Source organism: Girardinichthys multiradiatus, chromosome 14 (assembly GCF_021462225.1).
Source record: "Girardinichthys multiradiatus isolate DD_20200921_A chromosome 14, DD_fGirMul_XY1, whole genome shotgun sequence".
NCBI classification, from domain to species: Eukaryota; Metazoa; Chordata; class Actinopteri; order Cyprinodontiformes; family Goodeidae; genus Girardinichthys; species Girardinichthys multiradiatus.
The window spans coordinates 15931524-15951924 of record NC_061807.1 but is presented as its reverse complement, the minus strand read 5'-3'; the positions used below and the strand labels follow the sequence as shown (position 1 = coordinate 15951924).

General features: G+C 40.2%; 1 protein-coding gene across 1 annotated transcript; it reads right to left on the bottom strand.

Annotated features, from left to right (window-relative positions):
- Positions 1 to 13724: 13724 nt before the first annotated feature.
- Positions 13725 to 18930, bottom strand: LOC124880951. Its single transcript, XM_047386407.1, has 2 exons — positions 16686 to 18930; positions 13725 to 16511 (listed from the first exon to the last, which is right to left on the bottom strand). The coding sequence occupies exons 1-2, from the start codon at positions 17934 to 17936 to the stop codon at positions 15771 to 15773; spliced, it is 1992 nt and encodes a 663-aa protein (XP_047242363.1). The 5' UTR covers positions 17937 to 18930; the 3' UTR covers positions 13725 to 15770.
- Between the last annotated feature and the right edge of the window lie 1471 nt (positions 18931 to 20401).

The window sequence follows — 20401 nt, the reverse complement described above, 5'->3', positions numbered from 1 at the left end:
AGGCACGTCCCACCGGGAGGAGGCCCAGGGGACGGCCCAGGACACGCTGGAGGGACTATGTCTCTCGGCTGGCCTGGGAACGCCTTGGGCTCCCCCCGGAGGAGCTGGAGGAGGTGTCTGGAGAGAGGGACGTCTGGGCATCTCTGCTGAGTCTGCTGCCCCCGTGACCCGGTCCTGGATAAGCGGAAGACGACGAACGAACAAACCCAATACTTTTGGCAATATAGTGTACCGTATAAATTGTCTCAGCAGTCTACAAACAAGAGGCAGGGTACATCCTTTACAGATCACCACTAGAAACAACAATAATGAACACCTATGGGGTAATTAGAGACCAATGAAGCTGACAGTCATGTTTTTAGACTGTGGGAGGAAGATGGAGTACCTGGAGAAACCCACACATGCATGGGGAGAACAAACTCCATGCAGAAAGACCCCAGTTCAGGAGCCAAACCCAGGACCTTCTCGCTGTAAGGCAACAGTGCTACCCACTGCTCATCCATGCAGACCTCATCTGAATCATCTCATTTGTTTCTCAGATTATTGAAACTGAGGACGTGACACTTTCTCAGGGTCTAAATAAAGGCTTTATATTTACAAATTAACCTGTCATTTATTTTCTCTAATTCCAACAAAGTCCATAAAGCACTTGCCTACATATTTCGAGTTTCCATAATCCATTTAGTTTAGATGATGCCAAATTGTTTCCATACCTCTTTACTAGATGATACACATCAATTTTCTTTTTACACGGGCATAAAACTGATTGCCTCTGTCCCATCTCAACACACCTGAGCACCCTTTAATCAGGATTAAATGGGTGTGGAGACAGTGACAGGTAATGTTTCTACTCCCTCTTGTGCTGACAAGTTGCAATAAGACTACCAACCAAAGATGGCTCTAACAAACCTAATTACAGGTAAAGTATTTAATACAACAGTCTGTGGTTGAGTATAAAATACACTGATTTTGATATAAACTGCTTTAACTTTAAGAATAATTAATAAATTCATCATACTAGTGTTTTTATTATATCTGATTGATCAACATTTCACAAAAAGCCTCCTTGATGCTTCATTTTTATTTAAACAATCGTCTCATAATGACAAAATAACACATTTTCTTTATGTTATTCAATTCAGTTCAGTTTTATTTATGTTGCGCCAATTCACAACACATGTTGTCTCTAGGCACTTCACAGAGCCAATTCAGTTAAATTGTACAGATTTTAAGTCCGGTACATACATTCCAATTAATCCTAACTATCGAACAGTGCGGTCAGATCCAGTTATTTACTCAAATTGGTTAAAAAGTTTTTCTATCTTTGTTATCAAATATTAATTTCAGATGTAACTATATGTTCAAAACAAATAACATGTAAATTTAAAAATAGCAAATTTAAAAAAAAAACATTTAGTTAAAAGGTTGAAGTGTTTGTTTGACTCAGGACCTACAAAACTGATAAAAGTGAAGAAATGACTTTAAACGTATGAGTTGGTAACATGAGGGTTATGGCCCTGATGGTGTTAAAGTAAACTCAGCTGTTTCCTTGTTCTTGGTCTCAGTCACGTGTGAATCTGATGCAGCAGCTTAAAAGTCACCTGATCTACAGGAGGCTCGCCTATAAACTAGTGAGTATCTGACACAGTTTTACATTTGGAGTCATTATTTTGATTTTTTTTTAATTACTATGTGCTGTTATTGTTTACAAACAATCACTGATGCAACAGCTGAACAACCTCTAGTTTAAAGCGCTTTGAGTGACTAATCTGACTGGAAAAGAGCTACATAAATTTACCATTTACCACATCCTCATAAATCAAATAGTCTTTCCATCCATCCATCCATCCATCTTCTATACCTGCTTCTTTCATACAGGGTCGCGGGGGGGTTGGTGCCGTTCTCCTGCAGTCTACGGGAGAGAGGCGGGGTACACCCTGGAAAGGTCGAAGGTCAAATAGTCTATCCTTTGTTCAGTACCCTTTGTTTGTTTACATTTTTTAATAGATTTAAAGGTCATCAGTCAGTCATTTTCTACCGCTTATTCCATAGTGGGTCGCGGGGGAGCTGGTGCCTATCTCCAGCAGTCTATGGGCGAGAGGCAGGGTACACCCTGGACAGATCGCCAGTCCATCGCAGGGCAACACACAAACAACCACGCACACACTCATTCATACACCTAAGGGCAATTTAGAGTTACAAATTAACCTAACAGGCATGTCTTTGGACTGTGGGAGGAAGCCAGAGTACCCGGTGAGAACCCATGCATGCACGGGGAGAACATGCAAACTCCATGCAGAAAGCCCCCAGGCCAGGAATCGAACCCAGGACCTTCTTACTGCAAGGCAACAGTGCTACCAACTGCGCCACCGTGCAGCCCCAGATTTAAAGGTAATACATTTTATTTGCTTTCATTCTACTGGAAAATCCCCACCTGGTTGTTTTCTAATGTTTTTTTTTTTTATCTTATTATCTTATTATTATTTATCTTATTATTATTATTCTTATTCAAAATTATATTTCCTCCAATATTATTGTACTTCATAAAGGCAGCTAATTAAACATAATTGAGAATTTATCATCCGGAAGGTTGGTTTTATTCAGCAGATCATTCTTTAAAATATCATTTTATTAAAATAATGTTTGATCTGATCTTGTTTTGGGAATGGTTGTTTGAAGGTATAACAATTATTGTCAAAGTTAATTCCAAGACTAAATTAGCTTAATTTCCAGATTCTTAATAATCCTTGGTTCTCAAACATAAATAACAGAAAGGTGATGTTGCATCATTTTATTGGTCATGGTTTTTAACCCCTCCTTGAACTGTCACCTTAACGTGGTGGAGGGGTTTGAGTGCTCAAATGATCCTAGAGGCTATGTTGTCTGGGGCTTAAATGCCCCTGGTAGGGTCTCCCATGGCAAACAGGCTCTAGGTGACGAGTCAGACAAAGAGCGGTTCAAGAACCCCTCATGACGACTACGAAATCGAGGCACGTGACGTCGCCCGGTACGGTGGAGCCGGGGTCCCACCCTGGAGCCAGGCCTGGGGTCGGGACTCGTCGGAGAGCGCCTGGTGGCTGGGTTGCTCCTCGCGGGACCCACCAACTGCAAGTTTTTAACCATCTTTGATTCACTTATTCATATTGTACAAAGTTGGTCTTCCTTATTTTTCATTTTGCTTGGTAGTTTAGTTGGATTGTTCTAGTATAGTAAAGAGTTTGTTGATTGAAAAATGTTTGACTTTGAGTTAACTTATTTTTTTTAAATAAATTACTGTGTTTTAAGAAATTGTGTGAATTTTGTGCAGAGTTTAGCAGTTCAATAATGTCAGCGCATGGGTCATCCCTTTCATTATTGTCCTAATACCACCGCTTTTTGGGCTGGATTTCACAGGACAACACTTAACAGGCCGAATTATTATTTAATAAACTATTAAACTATTAATATGACATAATAAATAATCTATTCATAATAATAACCACAACATAGGAGATTATTGTTTTCTGCTAAATCTAGATGAACAATCATCAGATCTCCAACCAACACTAGATCCTTAGAAAGATCAGGTCCAAAGGAAGAAAGTTCACTGAAAGCTGCTGACTGGAACAGAAATTCAGACAGAGTGAGACCTCTGTGTCCTGAGTGAGTGGAGTGATGTATTGACCACTTTATGTTTCATCCTCCACATTCCAGAAAGCTCTGTAGAAGAAGTCATACAACAGCTTTTACATATAAGTGAGCTGTCCCAACCACTGTTGCACAATTCAGTAAGGGACATTTTGAAGCTACACACAGATGTGGATGATTCAGTTGTGAAAAAGGTAATCAGGGCTGCCTCAGAGACCAATGTCATACTTAAATTGTGTGGCAAAGGTGGCTCCCGATCAACCTCTAAAAAGAGAGCAGCATATGTGAACAAAAATTTTGAGGTGGTTATGCCAGTTGAGTATTTTATTGACGGGGAAAAGAAATCCAGCGATGTATATGTTTCATTAGAAACTGCAGACATCAGAGAAGTCTGGAATAGAGATGTTTTCTTCTCCCACAGTTACTTAAGTTCACTTGATGCAGAACCTTTCATTTGTCCACATTATTGTTTGCTGATCTCAGAGCAGGAAAATCACCAGAACGTTTATTGTTCTGACCTCCATGTTCTCTGAGTTGAGCTTTTTCTAAGAAGGAAGTATTTTGTGTAATATTTGGTGAATTTATTTTTGTATGAACTGGGATTTAAATGATGACAAAATATTGTATACATTTTCCAAAGAGTTTCATAAATAAAATAATCTGTGGTGTTCTAGTAATTGAGTGTGTGCTTGTGCTGATTGTGTGAAATGTTTCAAAATATCTCTGGTTGAAGATTTGTGTCAAAACAATCCTAAAAAACTGTAATCTGAGCATTTAATGAGGGAGAAAAGGAGCAATGATGTTCAGTTAAGAGCGACAGCGAGAAGCTAAAACATTTTTTCAACTAATGACCCAGCAGGAGTTTGCAGAAGTTTGAGGACTGTTACTAGCTACAGAAGCCCGTCCCCCGCTCTGTGATCATCCCTGACTGGCTGACAATCTCAAAGCTTCTTCTCTAGATTTGAAAACCAACCATTCATACCCACTTCCACACAAAAGGACTATCTGCACCACCACCAACAACTTGACCTTCTTCCCTCTGTCCCCCTGCCTGCTATAAACATCACTGAGGAAGCTGTAAATTGGGTCTTTCAATATCAGAAAAGGTGAAAAGCTCCGGTACCCAATGGTATTTCCCTTTTGTGACTGAGAGCCTGCGCCAACCAACTGGCAACCCATCTTTACTCAGATCGTCAACAAGTCTCTTGAGCTGTGTGAGGTTCCGTCATGTTTTAAACACTCCAACATTACCCTAGTACTCAAGAGACCCAGAAACCCACCATCACAGGATTAAATGACTACAGGCCTGTTGTTTTGACGTCTGTGGTCATGAAATCCTTTGAGCAACTAGTGTCAAAGCATCTGAAGGACATCACAAGTCACCTGCTGGACCCTCTGCAGTTTGTTTATCTGGCAAACAGGTCGGAAGATGATGCAGTCAACTTAGGTCTTCACTTCATCCTGCAACACCTCGACCACCTAGGGGCGTACACCAGGATCCTGTTTGTGGACTTCAGCTTAGCCTTCAACACCATTAACCCAGACATCCTCCAAACGTAGCTCACCCAGGTCACAGTGCTGGTCTTCACCTGTCAGTCCATCATCAGCTTCCTGACTGACCGGCAGCAGCAGGTGAGACTGGGGAGCATCTTCTCCCACTCAAGAACCATCAGTACCAGTACCCCTCAGGCATTTGTTCTCTCCCCGCTCCTCTTCTCCCTCTATACAAATGACTGCACCTCAACGGTCTGTGAAAATACTAATGTTTGCAGATGACACCACTGTTATTAGTTGGATCCAGGACAGTCATGAGTTTACAGACAGGCAGGAAGTGGATCAGCTGGTCCAGACCTGAGATGGTCCTCACACTTAGCGTATGTTTGAAAGAAGGCTTAGCAGAGTCTGAACCTACTGAGGCAACTCAAGAAGTATAACCTACCACAGGAGCTGCTGGTCATCTTCTACACTGCCATCATTCAGTCTGTCCTGTCTTCATCCATCTCAGTGTGGTTTGGTTCATCCACAAAACAGGACAGGTCCAGACTGCAATGAACAATCGGGCCTGCAGAGAGAATCTTCAGGGCTGACCTTCCATCCAGCCAGGACTTGTACAGGTCTAGGGTCAGGAAAAGGGCAGCTAAAATCTCTGCAGACCCCACACACCCTGCACATAAACTGTTTAGGCTTTCACCTTCAGATGGCGCTGCAAAAACCAGCAGCCACAGAAATGGATTTTTCCCACCAGGCTGTCTGTATGATGAACACAATGAACACCTCACAGCCTCAGAAGTCAGCTACTCTGACGTGAAGCTAAATAAGCACATTTGCTCTATCACAACCTGTTTTTTTTTTTATATACAAAAAGAAAAAAATAGCTTTAAGTACACATAAATGCACATGTATCTAGTGAATAGTTTGCATTTTTCAGTTAGTTTAAACTATAAAACTCTGACTGTAGTTATGAAAGATATTTTATTAAAATAATTCAGACTACCAGGTGTAACAATGAGCTCAGCAGCTGCTTGAATGAAAGATAAAAATCCTCCTGATCAGCAGCAGTTTGACATATTCATGTAATTTCTAAATAAGTTTGATAATTCTTGTTTCTCAGCTTCATTACATCATGTAATCCATCAGTGTTTATTCTAATCCCAATGTGTGTTTCTCCTCCTGCAGGTTCTTTCAGACTCTTGTGGTTCTGATGCAGGTAAAGTGAACATGTTAAATGGATCAACTTTATATAGAGCTAAACGTTGTTCTTTGAGGGCATCAATAAAGTATCAATCAGTTCGAATATTTCCTTGTTAATTATGCATGTTTTTTTTATTTTATTTTCTCAAACCTACCTCTGTAGGCCTCACAACAGTGAGACAGAACATGAAAAACATGGGACTGTATGACAGATTTACACCAGAATCTCCTGTTTTAGTCCAGTTTAGGAATTACTTGTGGATGACCCTGCAGGTCCCAAACTGCAAATAGGAGGTCTGATCTAACCAAATATGTTTTACAATTACAAAGTTTGCTAGGTCTACTTTTCTGCATTACCACTCTTAAACACATTGACACTAGGTGTATTAGAATTTTCTAATTTTAAAATATTTAACCCAGAAAATAATAATTTAATGTGAATGGATCCTTAAAAATCTTTTAGTTCCACCATTTCCATAATTAAATTGCTGCATTTTTAACATCTTGAAAATGCTAGCAACCTGTCCATGCAGTGAAAATATGCAGCACAAACTGATTTAGTAAAACGTTTTGGCTCTATCAGTTATAACATTTAAAAAGTAATAAGTTGTTTTAATCATTATTTGTCAGAGGTGAACAGCTTGGTGACAGAGTGCTGTTACCTGGGTCTTTGCAAACATTTGCAAGATAGGTGACCAGCAGAGTAAGGCTGCTCACATTTCTTACCTACTTTTATAGCATTTAGACAGAATACCTCTGCAAGGGTCATGGTCTATGCTTACAGTGCCTTGCGAAAGTATTCGGCCCCCTTGAACTTTTCAACATTTTGCCACATTTCAGGCTTCAAACATAAAGATATAAAATTCAAATTTTTTGTGAAGAATCAACAAGAAGTGGGACACAATCGTGAAGTGGAATGAAATTTATTGGATGTATCAAACAAATTTAACAAATAAAAAAACTGAAAAGTGGGGCGTGCAATATTATTCGGCCCCTTTACTTTCAGTGCAGCAAACTCACTCCAGAAGTTCAGTGAGGATCTCTGAATGATCCAATGTTGTCCCAAATGACTGATGATGATAAATAGAATCCACCTGTGTGTAATCAAGTCTCCGTATAAATGCACCTGCTCTGTGATAGTCTCAGGGTTCTGTTCAAAGTGCAGAGAGCATCATGAAGACCAAGGAACACACCAGGCTGGTCCGAAATACTGTTGTGGAGAAGTTTAAAGCCGGATTTGGATACAAAAAGATTTCCCAAGCTTTAAACATCCCAAGGAGCACTGTGCAAGCAATCATATTGAAATGGAAGGAGTATCAGACCACTGCAAATCTACCAAGACCCGGCCGTCCCTCTAAACTTTCATCTTGAACAAGGAGAAGACTGATCAGAGATGCAGCCAAGAGGCCCATGATCACTCTGGATGAACTGCAGAGATCTACAGCTGAGGTGGGACAGTCTGTCCATAGGACAACAATCAGTCGTACACTGCACAAATCTGGCCTTTATGGAAGAGTGGCAAGAAGAAAGCCATTTCTCAAAGATATCCATAAAAAGTCTTGTTTAAAGTTTGCCACAAGCCACCTGGGAGACACACCAAACATGTGGAAGAAGGTGCTCTGGTCAGATGAAACCAAAATTGAACTGTTTGGCCGAATACTTTTGCAAGGCACTGTATGTCACTCCAGTGCATAGCAGTAAAATAATGAGAGGACTTCTTTAAATCATCTGATCACATTTGATCTTCAAGCTGTTTACCTATTTCTGTTTATGCCCCAGGTTAACATAAAGCCGACAGGTAAACCATGCCAAAAAGACCAGATTCCATGCTTTGGTATGATGCAAAACATGTTTATTATAAATAATTTATTACAGCTAATAAGATTTTTGTTTTTAGATTTAAAAGCTTGTCAGCCTGGCAGGGGCCCCAGCCATGCTGACAGTTCTGATCTTCATCCCATCCTTTGTCCAATATATTCACTATCCCTTATATCTAAAGATTTTAAATACCTGACTTCAAACTAAGCTCCTGATCCTCTGTTTCATCTTTATCCGATACAAGTTATTATAATCACAAGTACCAGATAAAACTGATATTATTTACAGTCAAAATGTTTAGCATGTTTATATGGTCATAGTCTTGAACATAAACCAGACACTGTCTACTTATTGACTCCTACCTGCAGTAATTAGATGTGAATCTGGTTGGCACCAGTAATGCTATTGTTAGCTTTAGATTACGTCTGGTAACAACATTATCAATATATATATATATATATTAACATGTCCTGCCACACTGTCCAAGAAAAATGAGCATAGTTTCTCTCTAAACTCTATAACCTTTTTTTTGTATTTGCCTCCAAGTGCTTGTGTTGAGTCAATGTTGAGTTTTTAAATGAAGACAGTTTGATCTATAGGAAACTAAGTTTACTCTGTATAATAAAGTTGTTGCCTGTATTGTACTTACAGTTAAGCTCATCCATGAAGTAAGGCCATGGCTTTTCTTATTTTTCTTGAAGGACAACTTTAACTGCCAATGGTGTGTTCAGACCAAACATGAATGATGCGTTCGGAGCGAGTGATTTACTTGTTATACCTATGTAGAGGTGTTCAGGATTGAAGTGATGCGAAGGACGCGTTCTAGCGATCTGAGCGGCGTGATTAAGGAGAATAGAGCGAAGCAAGAGTGAAGTCAAACCCGCGATTGACGCGAAGCGAATTTCGCTGGAATTGAAAACTCTGACCTTTTCTGTCAATTCGCATTGCGAATCAGTCAGTGCAATCCCTGCAAAGAAAGAAGGGAAAACAATCCCTACAATCTGCAAACATCACATACATGAAAAAGACAGAAATATATATAATGTACACATAGGATGAAAAAAGGTTTGCTCTTAAGAGGTTTGTGGGTGGCTTTGAAAAAAGCCTTTGAAATTTAGTCCTGAAAAGGACTGTTCAATCCTGCCATGGGGAGCCATGGTTCTGCTCCCTCCGACACGAAGAATTCTTTGAGTGCATCCCTGATGCTCTATGCCTCTGTTGAGAAGTTGTTGGCAGCTACTTGACTCAAACCTTGCAGTCGCACCTCTCCAGCTGCTGGACCCCTCATAGCAGGTGGCTCATCACTCACTAAAGTACACATTAACTTGTGAAGCACACATGTGTCCTTGACACAGCTTTCTATTGAGCTGCAAATTTTTTCACAGAGGACAGATATTCTGCAGCAGGGATACAGTGCCTGTAGTTAGTGTCCAAAGGGCTGATTTGTCCCCCAACACGGGACAGTAGGTCCTCAAACTGGGTCCTGGATAGACGGAGGTACCGCTGAAAGCGACCGTCATCCAGACGCAGCTCCTGGAGTAGGTGCTGGTACTCTCCAAACGGGTTCCGCCTATGGACGTTCCAGTCAACCCTGGAACGTCAATGCCAGCGGCGTTGTTCGGCTTTCAATAAATAGAGCACCATGACTCACTCCATAAAATCCAGGTCCGCCATATTGAGTTGACACTGGCAAGCAGTAGATAAAAGCTCCTGCTATTTGATGACGTGGTGAAGCGAGTAGAGCGTTGTCGGCCATTGGCCACGCAAATTGCTGGCAAAATGTCTGGCAAGCGACAGCACCTGAATGAGGTGAAAAATTCGCAGGAACTGCTGCAATTGTTCTGTCATAATGATGGTAGGCCGAACCAGGTAGGCTGAAACAGTATGAGATCTCTATTTGACCCAAAGGGGCAAGGATGCAACCCTCTTCATCCACAGGGTAAAACCCATCAAGACCTATCTTAGGTCATCTTAGGATCTATTCTTGTGTCACTTTATATGTTTCCTTTGGGGTCAGTTCTTAGGAAATATGGTATGTGTTTTCATTGTTTTGATAATTACGCTCTTCGCTGTTCAGTATGTTTCTCAGAAACCTTTTAGATCATTGAGAGTTTCTGGCTCAGAGGCAGTTTCCAATTATGCTTTTCTCCTGTTCTTATGTTTAGATTTCTTAGATGGTCCTTTTTTCCCCTTGCTGATCTCCATTTTGTTGTTTTTTAGAGACCTTCTCCTTTTGAACATTTAACAATAAATCTGTCGTTGCTTGTGTTGAAATCGTTTGATAGAGTGGTATTAATTTACACCTGGTTTACTGTACAACTGTGTTGGAAGTTAAGCTCATCCATTTCTCATCATTAATAGAAGAGAACAAGAATAATCCTAGGTTTCTCTTTAGTACAGTTGCTAAACTTACACAGAGTCATAGCTCTGTTGAGCCATCCATTCCCTTAGCTCTTAGCAGTCATGACTTTATGGGATTCTTCTTAAATAAAATTGATTCTATTAAACATTAAATCTTTGACATACTCCCGGAGATGATTACTTCATCCTCAGCAAGTGAGACAACATTGGAAATAACTGTAGAACCTGATCTGTGTTTGGACTGTTTTGATCTTGTGGAGCTTCCTGAGTTATCAGAAATATTAGCTTCATCTAAACCTTCAACTTGTATGTTAGAACCAATCCCAACCAAATTATTTAAGGAAGTGATCCCTCTGATTACCAGCACCATTTTAGATATGATTAATCTATCTTTAGTAAATGGATATGTACCACAGGCTTTTAAGGTAGCTGTAATTAAACCTTTGCTTAAGAAACCTTCGCTTGATCGAGATGACTTGAAACATTTACAGACCTATATCCAATCTTCCATTCTTATCTAAAATTCTTGAGAAAATAGTTGCTAATCAAATGTGTGAGCATTTACACAGCAATGACCTGTTTGAAGAGTTTCAGTCAGGCTTCAGAGCTCATCATAGCACTGAAACAGCTCTGCTGAAAGTCACTAATGATATTCTTATGGCCTCAGATAATGGACTTGTGTCTGTTCTGGTTCTGTTAGATCTCAGTGCTGCATTTGATACAGTCGATCATAATATTCTCTTAAAAAGGCTGGAATATGCTGTAGGGTTCAGGGGATTACTGCTAGGCTGGTTTAAATCTTATCTGTCAGTTTGTTCATGTAAATGATAAATCATCTTTAAACTACAGGGTTAATTGTGGAGTACCACAAGGTTCAGTACTTGGGCCAATTCTCTTTACTATATATATGATTCCAATAGGTCAAATTATAAGGCAACATGGGATAAATGTTCACTGTTACGCTGATGATACTCAGCTTTACTTATCCATAAATCCTGATGAGCCCAACCAGTTAGACAGACTACAAGCATATTTTGAAGATATAAAACTTGGATGACTTTAAATGTTTTGCTTCTAAATTCAGACAAAACAGAAGTTGTTGTCTTTGGACCGGAGTATTTAAAAAAAGAAACTGCTTAATCAATCACTTAACCTGGATGGCATTAAATTGACCTCCGGTAATAAAGTAAAAAACCTTGGTGTTATTTTTGACCAGGACATGTCATTTAAATCCCATATTAAACAGGTTTCTAGGATTTTCTTCTTTCATCTCTGGAACATTGCCAAAATTAGAAATATCTTATCCAGGTGTGACGCTGAAAAACTAGTCCATGCATTTGTTACTTCAAGGCTGGACTATTGTAATTCTTTACTATCAGGATGTCCACAAAATTCAATTAAAAGCCTTCAGCTGATTCAAAATGCTGCAGCAAGAGTTCTGAGGAAAATTAAAAAGAGAGATCATATTTCTCCTATTTTAGCTTCCCTTCATTGGCTCCCTGTTAAATCCAGAATAGAATTTTAAATTCTCCTCCTCACATATAAAGCCCTTAATGATCTAGCTCCATCATACGTCAGAGATCTGATTGTTTCATATGTTCCTAACAGAGCACTTTGTTCTCAGACTGCAGGTTTATTGGTGGTTCCTAGAGTCTCTAGAAGTAGAATGGGATGCAGATCCTTTAGTTATAAGGCTCCTCTCCTGTGGAACCAGCTCCCAGCTTTAGTCCGTGAGGCAGACACCCTTACTACTTTTATGGCTAGGCTTAAAACTTTCCTTTTTGATAAAGCTTATAGTTAGAGTGGCTTAGATTATCAGGGAGGGAGCCTTCCTCCCTCCCTGTTGGATGGAGTAAGGGGGAGTCAGGTTTAGCCTAAACCAGCTCAGTTATGGTTGAGCTGCAAACACACCCTCCATTTCTGCTACCTGTATTGACCCCTTCTCTTTTTCAATGGGTATAATCAGTCTGACAGAGAGGTCTCCCAATCCTTGTGGTTTTTAGTATAACAATGGCCAGCAGTGGGACCCTTTGTGGGGTGCCTTGAAATGACATTGTTGAAAAAATAAGCGCCGTTTAACTAAATAATCTGAACTGAAACTTTCTGTGTACTTATGCTGCTAGAGGCTTAGGCTGCTGGAGGACATAATGACCACTTTCACCCTCTTTGCTACATTATCACACTACTCTCCAATTTTGCATTATTTGCTGTTACTTCAGCTTTTAACTTTGTGCTCTCTCTTTTCTCTTCCTAGAAGCTACACCTGGCCTGATTCTGTGTCTACCTGTGACACCATTCTGGAGAGGGGCATCGTCCAAGCTTCTGCTGGCAACAACTTAATGCTCACCCTCTAACGATGATCCACATGGCCCTGTCTTTCAGTGTTTAACCCTTTCTCTCTCCTAGACATGGCGATTGACTGAGCTTAACTGTGACTAACTCTATGTGCTCTCTTTCAGACTCTAACCTTGAAAACTGGCTCAGAGTTTATCTGTTCTTTCTTGGTGAAACGACTAAAGGAGCTACATCCATTAACATTTACTTTTCCTTCCTATAGAAAGGACTCCTGGATCAGTGTTTTTTGTTCTCTTTGTGTCTCTGCTCTGTTCTCTCAAACCCCCAGTCGGTCGTGACAGATGGCCGCTCACACTGAGCCTGGGTGTGCTGGAGGTTTCTTCCTGTTAAAAGGGAGTTTTTCCTCTCCACTGTCGCTACATGCATGCTCAGTATGAGGGATTGCTGCAAAGTCAACACCAGTGACTGTTCACTGTCTCTACATGCTCATCCAGGAGGAGGGAATGCTGCAAGTCACTGACTGGATGCAATCTGCTGGGTTTACTTACACAGAAAAACTTTTTATCCAATTTGATTAAATAACTAACTCTGAATGCACTGTTCAATGATTAGGATTGATTGGAATGTATGTACCTGAATTTTGTGAAGTGCCTTGAGACAACATGTGTTGTGAATTGGCGCAATATAAATAAAACTGAATTGAATTGAACTGAAGTCAGCACCCAAGGGAAATAGCCACATTTGGGATTAATTTGCTCCACAGGCAGACCACTTACGGGTGTCGAAATAAATAATATGCCGGGAGCCGCTATGTCTAGATTCGCCACCAGAGGGCATAAGTGATGACTACATGAGTGAAGTGATGGTGTAAGAGGTAGCTATCGGTGAGTCCAAGAGTCAGTTTGAACAGTGAGAGGTCAGCGGACACAGAGAATGACTTGAAGACGCATCAGACAACACCACCAGCTGGTGATGGTGTTCGACAAGGCTGTATTGCAGGTTTGCATGAAGCAGGTTGTAGAGATTCATAAACCTGGCTTATGGGGCATATAGATGCAACAGCGACCAATGACGGGACCAGACATCTCTAAGCTCCACATGTCATGTATTGACTCGAAATGCCCACCCATGCTCACCAAGTGGCATGTGGGGCAAACAGATGTATGGTTTCAACAATGGGCCACAATAACATCTGTACACCCCACATGCCAGGCAATTGTACGAAACGCCCACCCAGTCTCATTGCCTGGCATGTGGGGTGTACAGATGTAGGGTTCCAACATGGGTCCTCTGTAACATCTGTGCACTCCACATGCCAGGCAATTGTACGAAACGCCCACCCAGTCTCATTGCCTGGCATGTGGGGAGTACAGATGTCTGGTTCCAACAATAGTCACCATCACATATGTACACCCCACATGCCAGACAAGGCACAAAACGCCCACCCAACCTTAATAAGTGGGATGTGAGGAGTACAGATGTTTGGTTCCAACAATAGCCACAATACCATCTGTGCACTCCACATGCCAGGCAATTGTACGAAACGCCCACCCAGTCTCATTGCCTGGCATGTGGGGAGTACAGATGTCTGGTTCCAACAATAGTCACCATCACATATGTACACCCCACATGCCAGACAAGGCACAAAACGCCCACCCAACCTTAATAAGTGGGATGTGAGGAGTACAGATGTTTGGTTCCAACAATAGCCACAATACCATCTGTGCACTCCACATGCCAGGCAATTGTACGAAACGCCCACCCAGTCTCATTGCCTGGCATGTGGGGCGTACAGATGTCTGAGTCCAACCTTAGTGCGCTGTAACATCTGTACACACCACATGCCAAGCAATGGTACAAACCCCCACCCAGTCTAATTGCCTGGCATGTGGGGCATACAGATGTCTAGTTCTAACATGGGTCCACTGTAACATCTGTACACCTCACATGCCAGGCAAGGCATGAAACGCCCACCCAGTCTCATTGCCTGGCATGTGGGGCATACAGATGTCTAGTTCTAACATGGGTCCACTGTAACATCTGTACACCTCACATGCCAGGCAAGGCATGAAACGCCCACCCAGTCTCATTGCCTGGCATGTGGGGAGTACAGATGTTTGGTTCCAACAATAGTCACCATCACATATGTACACCCCACATGCCAGACAAGACACAAAACGCCCACCCAGCCTAAATACATGGCATGTGGGGAGTACAGATGTCTAGTGCCAATAATAGTCACCATGACATCTGTATGCCTTACAAGCCAGGTAAATGGATCTCTACAACACATCCTCACACAAGCCTACAACACAAACCCTATCCAACTCCATCAAGAGCTGGCGATGCTGTCCAATGAGCCTGCGAGTCAGACTCTGTGTTTTCTGACCTTCACCCGCTGCTCTGACTGACTGTCGGACCCTCCAGTAGCTGCCTGTGACACCACTGCTTCACTCACGATGCCACCACTCATGCTCTCTGGTGCCTGTTTCTGATGTAGCGGCCTCCTCCAAGTCAAAAGTTTTGACACCCGTCATTTATCTGCCTGTGGATTATATTATGTGCAATTCAAACCGTTGTTATTGGGTGCTGACTTGATGATGCAATTGTTTTGTTTTGTTTAATGTTTTGCATTGTTTTTTATTGTTTTTTATTTTTACTTTTGTTTAGATTTTTTACTTGAAATATTCCTTTAATTAAAAACGATGGATGATTTTAGATAGAAATAAGGACCCTATAATGGAGGAACATGAACATTAATGTTGTTGAACTTTGTGGGGGAAGCCGGAGCACCCGGAGTGAACCCACGCATACACGGGGAGAACTCTGTCACCGTGCAGCCCTTGCTTTTCAAATCTTTTACATCCCAGTGATATTGGTGCATCCTTTTTCTTTTTTATGTGGAATATCCCTTTAGGGTATAATTTTTGATGTTCACAATTAGAAACATCCATCCTATCAAAGACAAGAGTTGAAGTCTACTGAGGCCGGTTTTCCTTAATGTGTTTGTACTGGCGTCGATGTGATGGAGTCATAGCTTTTTTGAAATGCCTCCACAGTGAAACCTCTTTTATTTGGCCCTCTTCTTGTTCAGAACCAGTTTCCTGCACAGATAACTCTTTTGATCCATGTGTTTCTGGTCCCTGAAGTGATGTGGAGATGACATCTTCCACTACTTCAAACTTCATCTGTGGAGCGGATGCTACTGTTTCTGGTTCTGAAAGAATTTGTGTTTCATCTACAACCACTTCTTCAGAAACTGTTAAATTATTGACTGTTTGAGGCTCAGAGTCAGTTTCTGTTTTTGGCTTCTTACTTCTAGACTTTTCATATTGTAATTTCTTACATTTCTGGATAGATTTCTCTTGGGTTTTAGAGGCTCTTTCTGCTTTGTTTACCTTCAGCACCTTTAAGATTTGCTTTTCCTTTGGACCACCCTCACTTTCAGCCGAAGCTGCATGAGCCTTAACTGATTCTGCCTCTGAAATTTTGCAGATATTTGTCTCATTTTGTTCAAAAACTGTCTGAGGGTTCCCTGTTTTTGTTTCTAAAACAATTTGCTGTGTCACAGTCTTAGCTTTTTTGACCATGTTTTGAGTTTTAGAAGTGACCTTTTCTTCTTCAGTGACCTGCTGCTGTTCAGAGATCAATATTTCATTTGTATAGATCTCATTTTTTAGGGAAACTGTCGGATCCTTGACTGTTTCTGGTACTGAAACCTCTTGCTGTTCAGTATTTTCTTCAGAATCCTTTAGATCATTAAGGGGTTGTGGCTCAGAGGCAGTTTCCACTGATGCTTTTCTCCCGTTCTTACGTTTAGATTTCTTAGATGGCTTTTTCCCCCCTTGCTGGTCTCCATTTTGTTGTGTTTCAGAGACATTTTCTTCTTGAACATTTAAAAATGAATCTGTCTCTGTTTGTGTTGAAATCATTTGATGGACTGGTATTAATCTAGACCTGGTTTCTGGTACATCCATCTCAGTTTGTGTTGAACCAGCTTGATAACAGAGTGTTTTCAACTTTAAGGTTTCTTGTAAATCTGTCTGAATTTGTACAGAAATGATTTGCTGGGGCACATTTGGAAATTCTTTAAAGTCTTTAAGTGCTTCTTCATAAAGGTGGATCTGTGTCAAACAGTCGTCATACTTTTGTTCCGCCTGCAGTCTCTTTTCCGTTTGCACAGAGAGAGATATGCTGTTTTTCTGCAATTCACTCTGGAGATATTCTAACTGCTGTGTAAGGTTGCTTATCTGCCTCAGATAAGGTGGTGCCATTAGCGGTGGTGGTAGCCAAGGGTAAGGCATAGGCAGAGGGATTTGGGAGTTGTGCAACAATTGGAAATTCTTGTCTTCCATGTTACCATAACCTAACATCACATTTAGCAGTTTCGTTAAGTATTCCTGTACTTTGTTATATTCCAATTTGGACTTCTTAAGTGTCTCTTCATTAAGGCGGAGCTGTATCAAACAGTCATCATACTTTTTTTCCGCCTGCAGCCTCTTTTCAGTTTGCTCAGAGAGAGATATGTTGTTTTTCCGCAAGTCATTGTCGAGATATTCTACCTGGAATCTAAGATAGTTTATCTGCATCATATAAGGTGGTGGTATTGGTAATGGTGCTTGCCAAGAGTTAGGCACAGGGATTTGGGAGTTGTGGTACCTTTGGAAATTTCCCTCTTGCATGTTATCAAAACTCATTTGTGGATTTTGGTAACCTGCATGAGGTGTCCATTGTGGCCTAATTTGATGTGGGCTGGTGTTCGGTGGGGCTGAGGACTGATTCCAGAACCTCTGTCTGTTGTTTTGATGGTGTGTTGGGCAGTTGTAGGTGGGAGTCCATCCCCTTCTGATGTGCCGTAAGCGGGGATTATTCTCTGAATCCTCTGAACTTTGATGGTCACAAGCTTGTGTAAAACTTTCGTCCTGAGTGCTATCTGAAGTTTGAATGTCAGAGATCTCGGTCAGGTTCTCCAGCTGCATATTGTCTGGCTCCAAGAATGTTTCCCATTCTTTTTCAGTGACCTTTGTTTGTGCACAGATAACGGTCTGCTTTGTATAACTCTCATTTTCAGGCAGCTCCCCTAATTCTCTTTCTACACAATCACCCCATGTTTCCTTCTCAACAAAAGGCTTGTTTGACTCCATCTGAACTTTTGCTTGTTTCAGATTATAAGACAAATTATCTTTCTAGAAAATCAGGACAGATTTCACACAAAGCTCTGTGTAAATTTACAACAGAGTTGTGTGTCAAACAAAGTTGAAAAACTGCGAACTGAACTGCGAATCAGGAGAAATGTCTCAGACACGTCAGACAAGTGAGGTTATCTGACATAAAGAAATAGACTCTTGTGAGGTCACAGAACTCTGCCTTTGAGACCCTGGTGTGATGTCACATGTTGTGATGTCACTGCTTCTATTTTATTTCTTTTTCTTTATCATATCTAGAAATGGTACATCTAAAAGAAAAGCAAAGTTTTGATTTTTAGAAAAAATAAAAATACCAAAACTTAAAATTTTGAATTATTTTGAAGAGTACTTATGCTTGTCTTTGTATTGCTTTATGCTTCATTTCCCATAAAATAAATATCATGATATCTTTAAACAAACTTATAAGAATCAGGCTATAAAGTTTTTTTTAATCATCTGGAGTTTATAAGCAACATGAATCCCTTTGACCCTGTTGCTAGGCAACATTCAAACGGGGAACCGTCCTCTGCTAAACTGATTCATTGGGTTTTAGTTCTGATCTCTCTGTGTTACTGAGGCCCGGTACATTCAACGTCTTTAGATTAAAACAGAAAAGATTTGTTGTGTTTTTACTGTTTGTGTACACCACTCTGAAAACTGCACTACTCGAAAACTATGTGAAATCATTAGTTTAGTTAAGCTTAGTTTATTAGTTAATACAACATAAATTAGCAAAAACTAATAATAATACAATGTTAAAAGCAGTACAGAAATAATAAATGTGATGGCATGATAGAAACCAGTATCGGTGAATCCACTATTAAATATTTTACTTTATAGACAACAGCAGAAGTTTGCAAAATACTGTTATCTAATATATTCAGTAATTTCAGAATAAAGATTAAAGGAGCACTTGGTGCTTCTCTTCCAGAAACTGTTGCCAATCTAACAAATCTCTTCTGAAGTGACTGTTGCTCAGTAGGAACAGTAGTTGTCTTGCAATCAGAAGGTTGTGGGTTCAATTCCAGCTTCCTCCTGCCATATGTTGATGTGCCCCTGGGCAAGGCACTTAACCTCAAGTTGCCTACCGATCTGCGTATCGGTGTATGAATGTGTGAGCATTAGTGAGTGCAATTGGGTGAATGTGGTGCTAGTGTAAATCGATGACTGGAAAAGTGCTATATAAATTCAGTCCATTTGAAGCAGCAGTATTTTATGCAGATAAGACAGAAATGTACCAGCCCAAACAATACTGCAATATGTTAAAAAAGGATAAAGAAGACTACAGTACAAAGATAGAAAAGTAGTAATTTTTTGACATCCAATGATAACTTATTTGTTGAACCATTAGGAATAAATATTAAAATTTTGCTTTATTGTTTTAATCACATTAGTCAAACGTCCATTAGAAGAATAAAGACAGGTGCAAAGGAATGGTTGGATATTTTAGTCAGATCATTCATATAAATAATAAACAATAAAGATTCCAATATGGATCCTTGAAAGACACTATTGTTTATTATATTTTATATATATTATATATTCCTGAAAGCCATTCCAAGAACTATGTTGTTCTTGATTTAAAAAAATATTAAGATAAGATAAGATACACTTTATTGATCTCACAATGAAGAGATTAACTTGTTACAGCAGCTCTTAGTAACAAACATGTAGGGTGCAGATAGTTGTGAAAAAATGTGCAATCAAATAACAAAACAAGGTAAATGTGCAAAAACAAGTAGTAATATTAGAATGAAAGAAAATGAAAATAAAGATTATTTATGCACGGTAAAAACTGTAGGTCATTTGTGTTACAGTGACAATGATTGCAGGTATCTACAAATACAGAGGTTATTACACTAGTTATTATATGGTAGAATTGAACAGGCAGACAGCGGTGGGGATGGAGGAGCTGCTTTTCGGGAAACCATACTGGTGATTATAATTGCATCATATATATTGCATCCACCCAGGATTGTTTTATGTACTAGTTTCTCCAAATCTTTGACAACATTGACTGAACTGACCTGTATAACTCTTTTTTTTATAGGTAGTCTTTCTTATCTTAATCTTTAGCATTATTGTGCTGCATGGTCTATGTCATCGTGGTGACACAGAGAAACTACATTTTGATTCCTCACATTTGGTGAATTGACAATAAAAAGTCTTGAATCCTGAATCTAGACTAAGCTGATGGTTTGTAAAGGTCTCAGGTTCTCCTGATTTAAAAAGTGGAATAACTTTAGCAACTTCATGTCAGAAGGTATTATGCCAGTTTCCACTGATGAAGGAAATTTGGATGCCACAGGCTTGATGATGAGAGTCATGACTTCTTTGACTAAGGAGACATCACCTCCATCATGACCTGGAGCAGATTACCTCAAATCTGATATATCACTCATTTTTTGAACCTGGCAGATCAA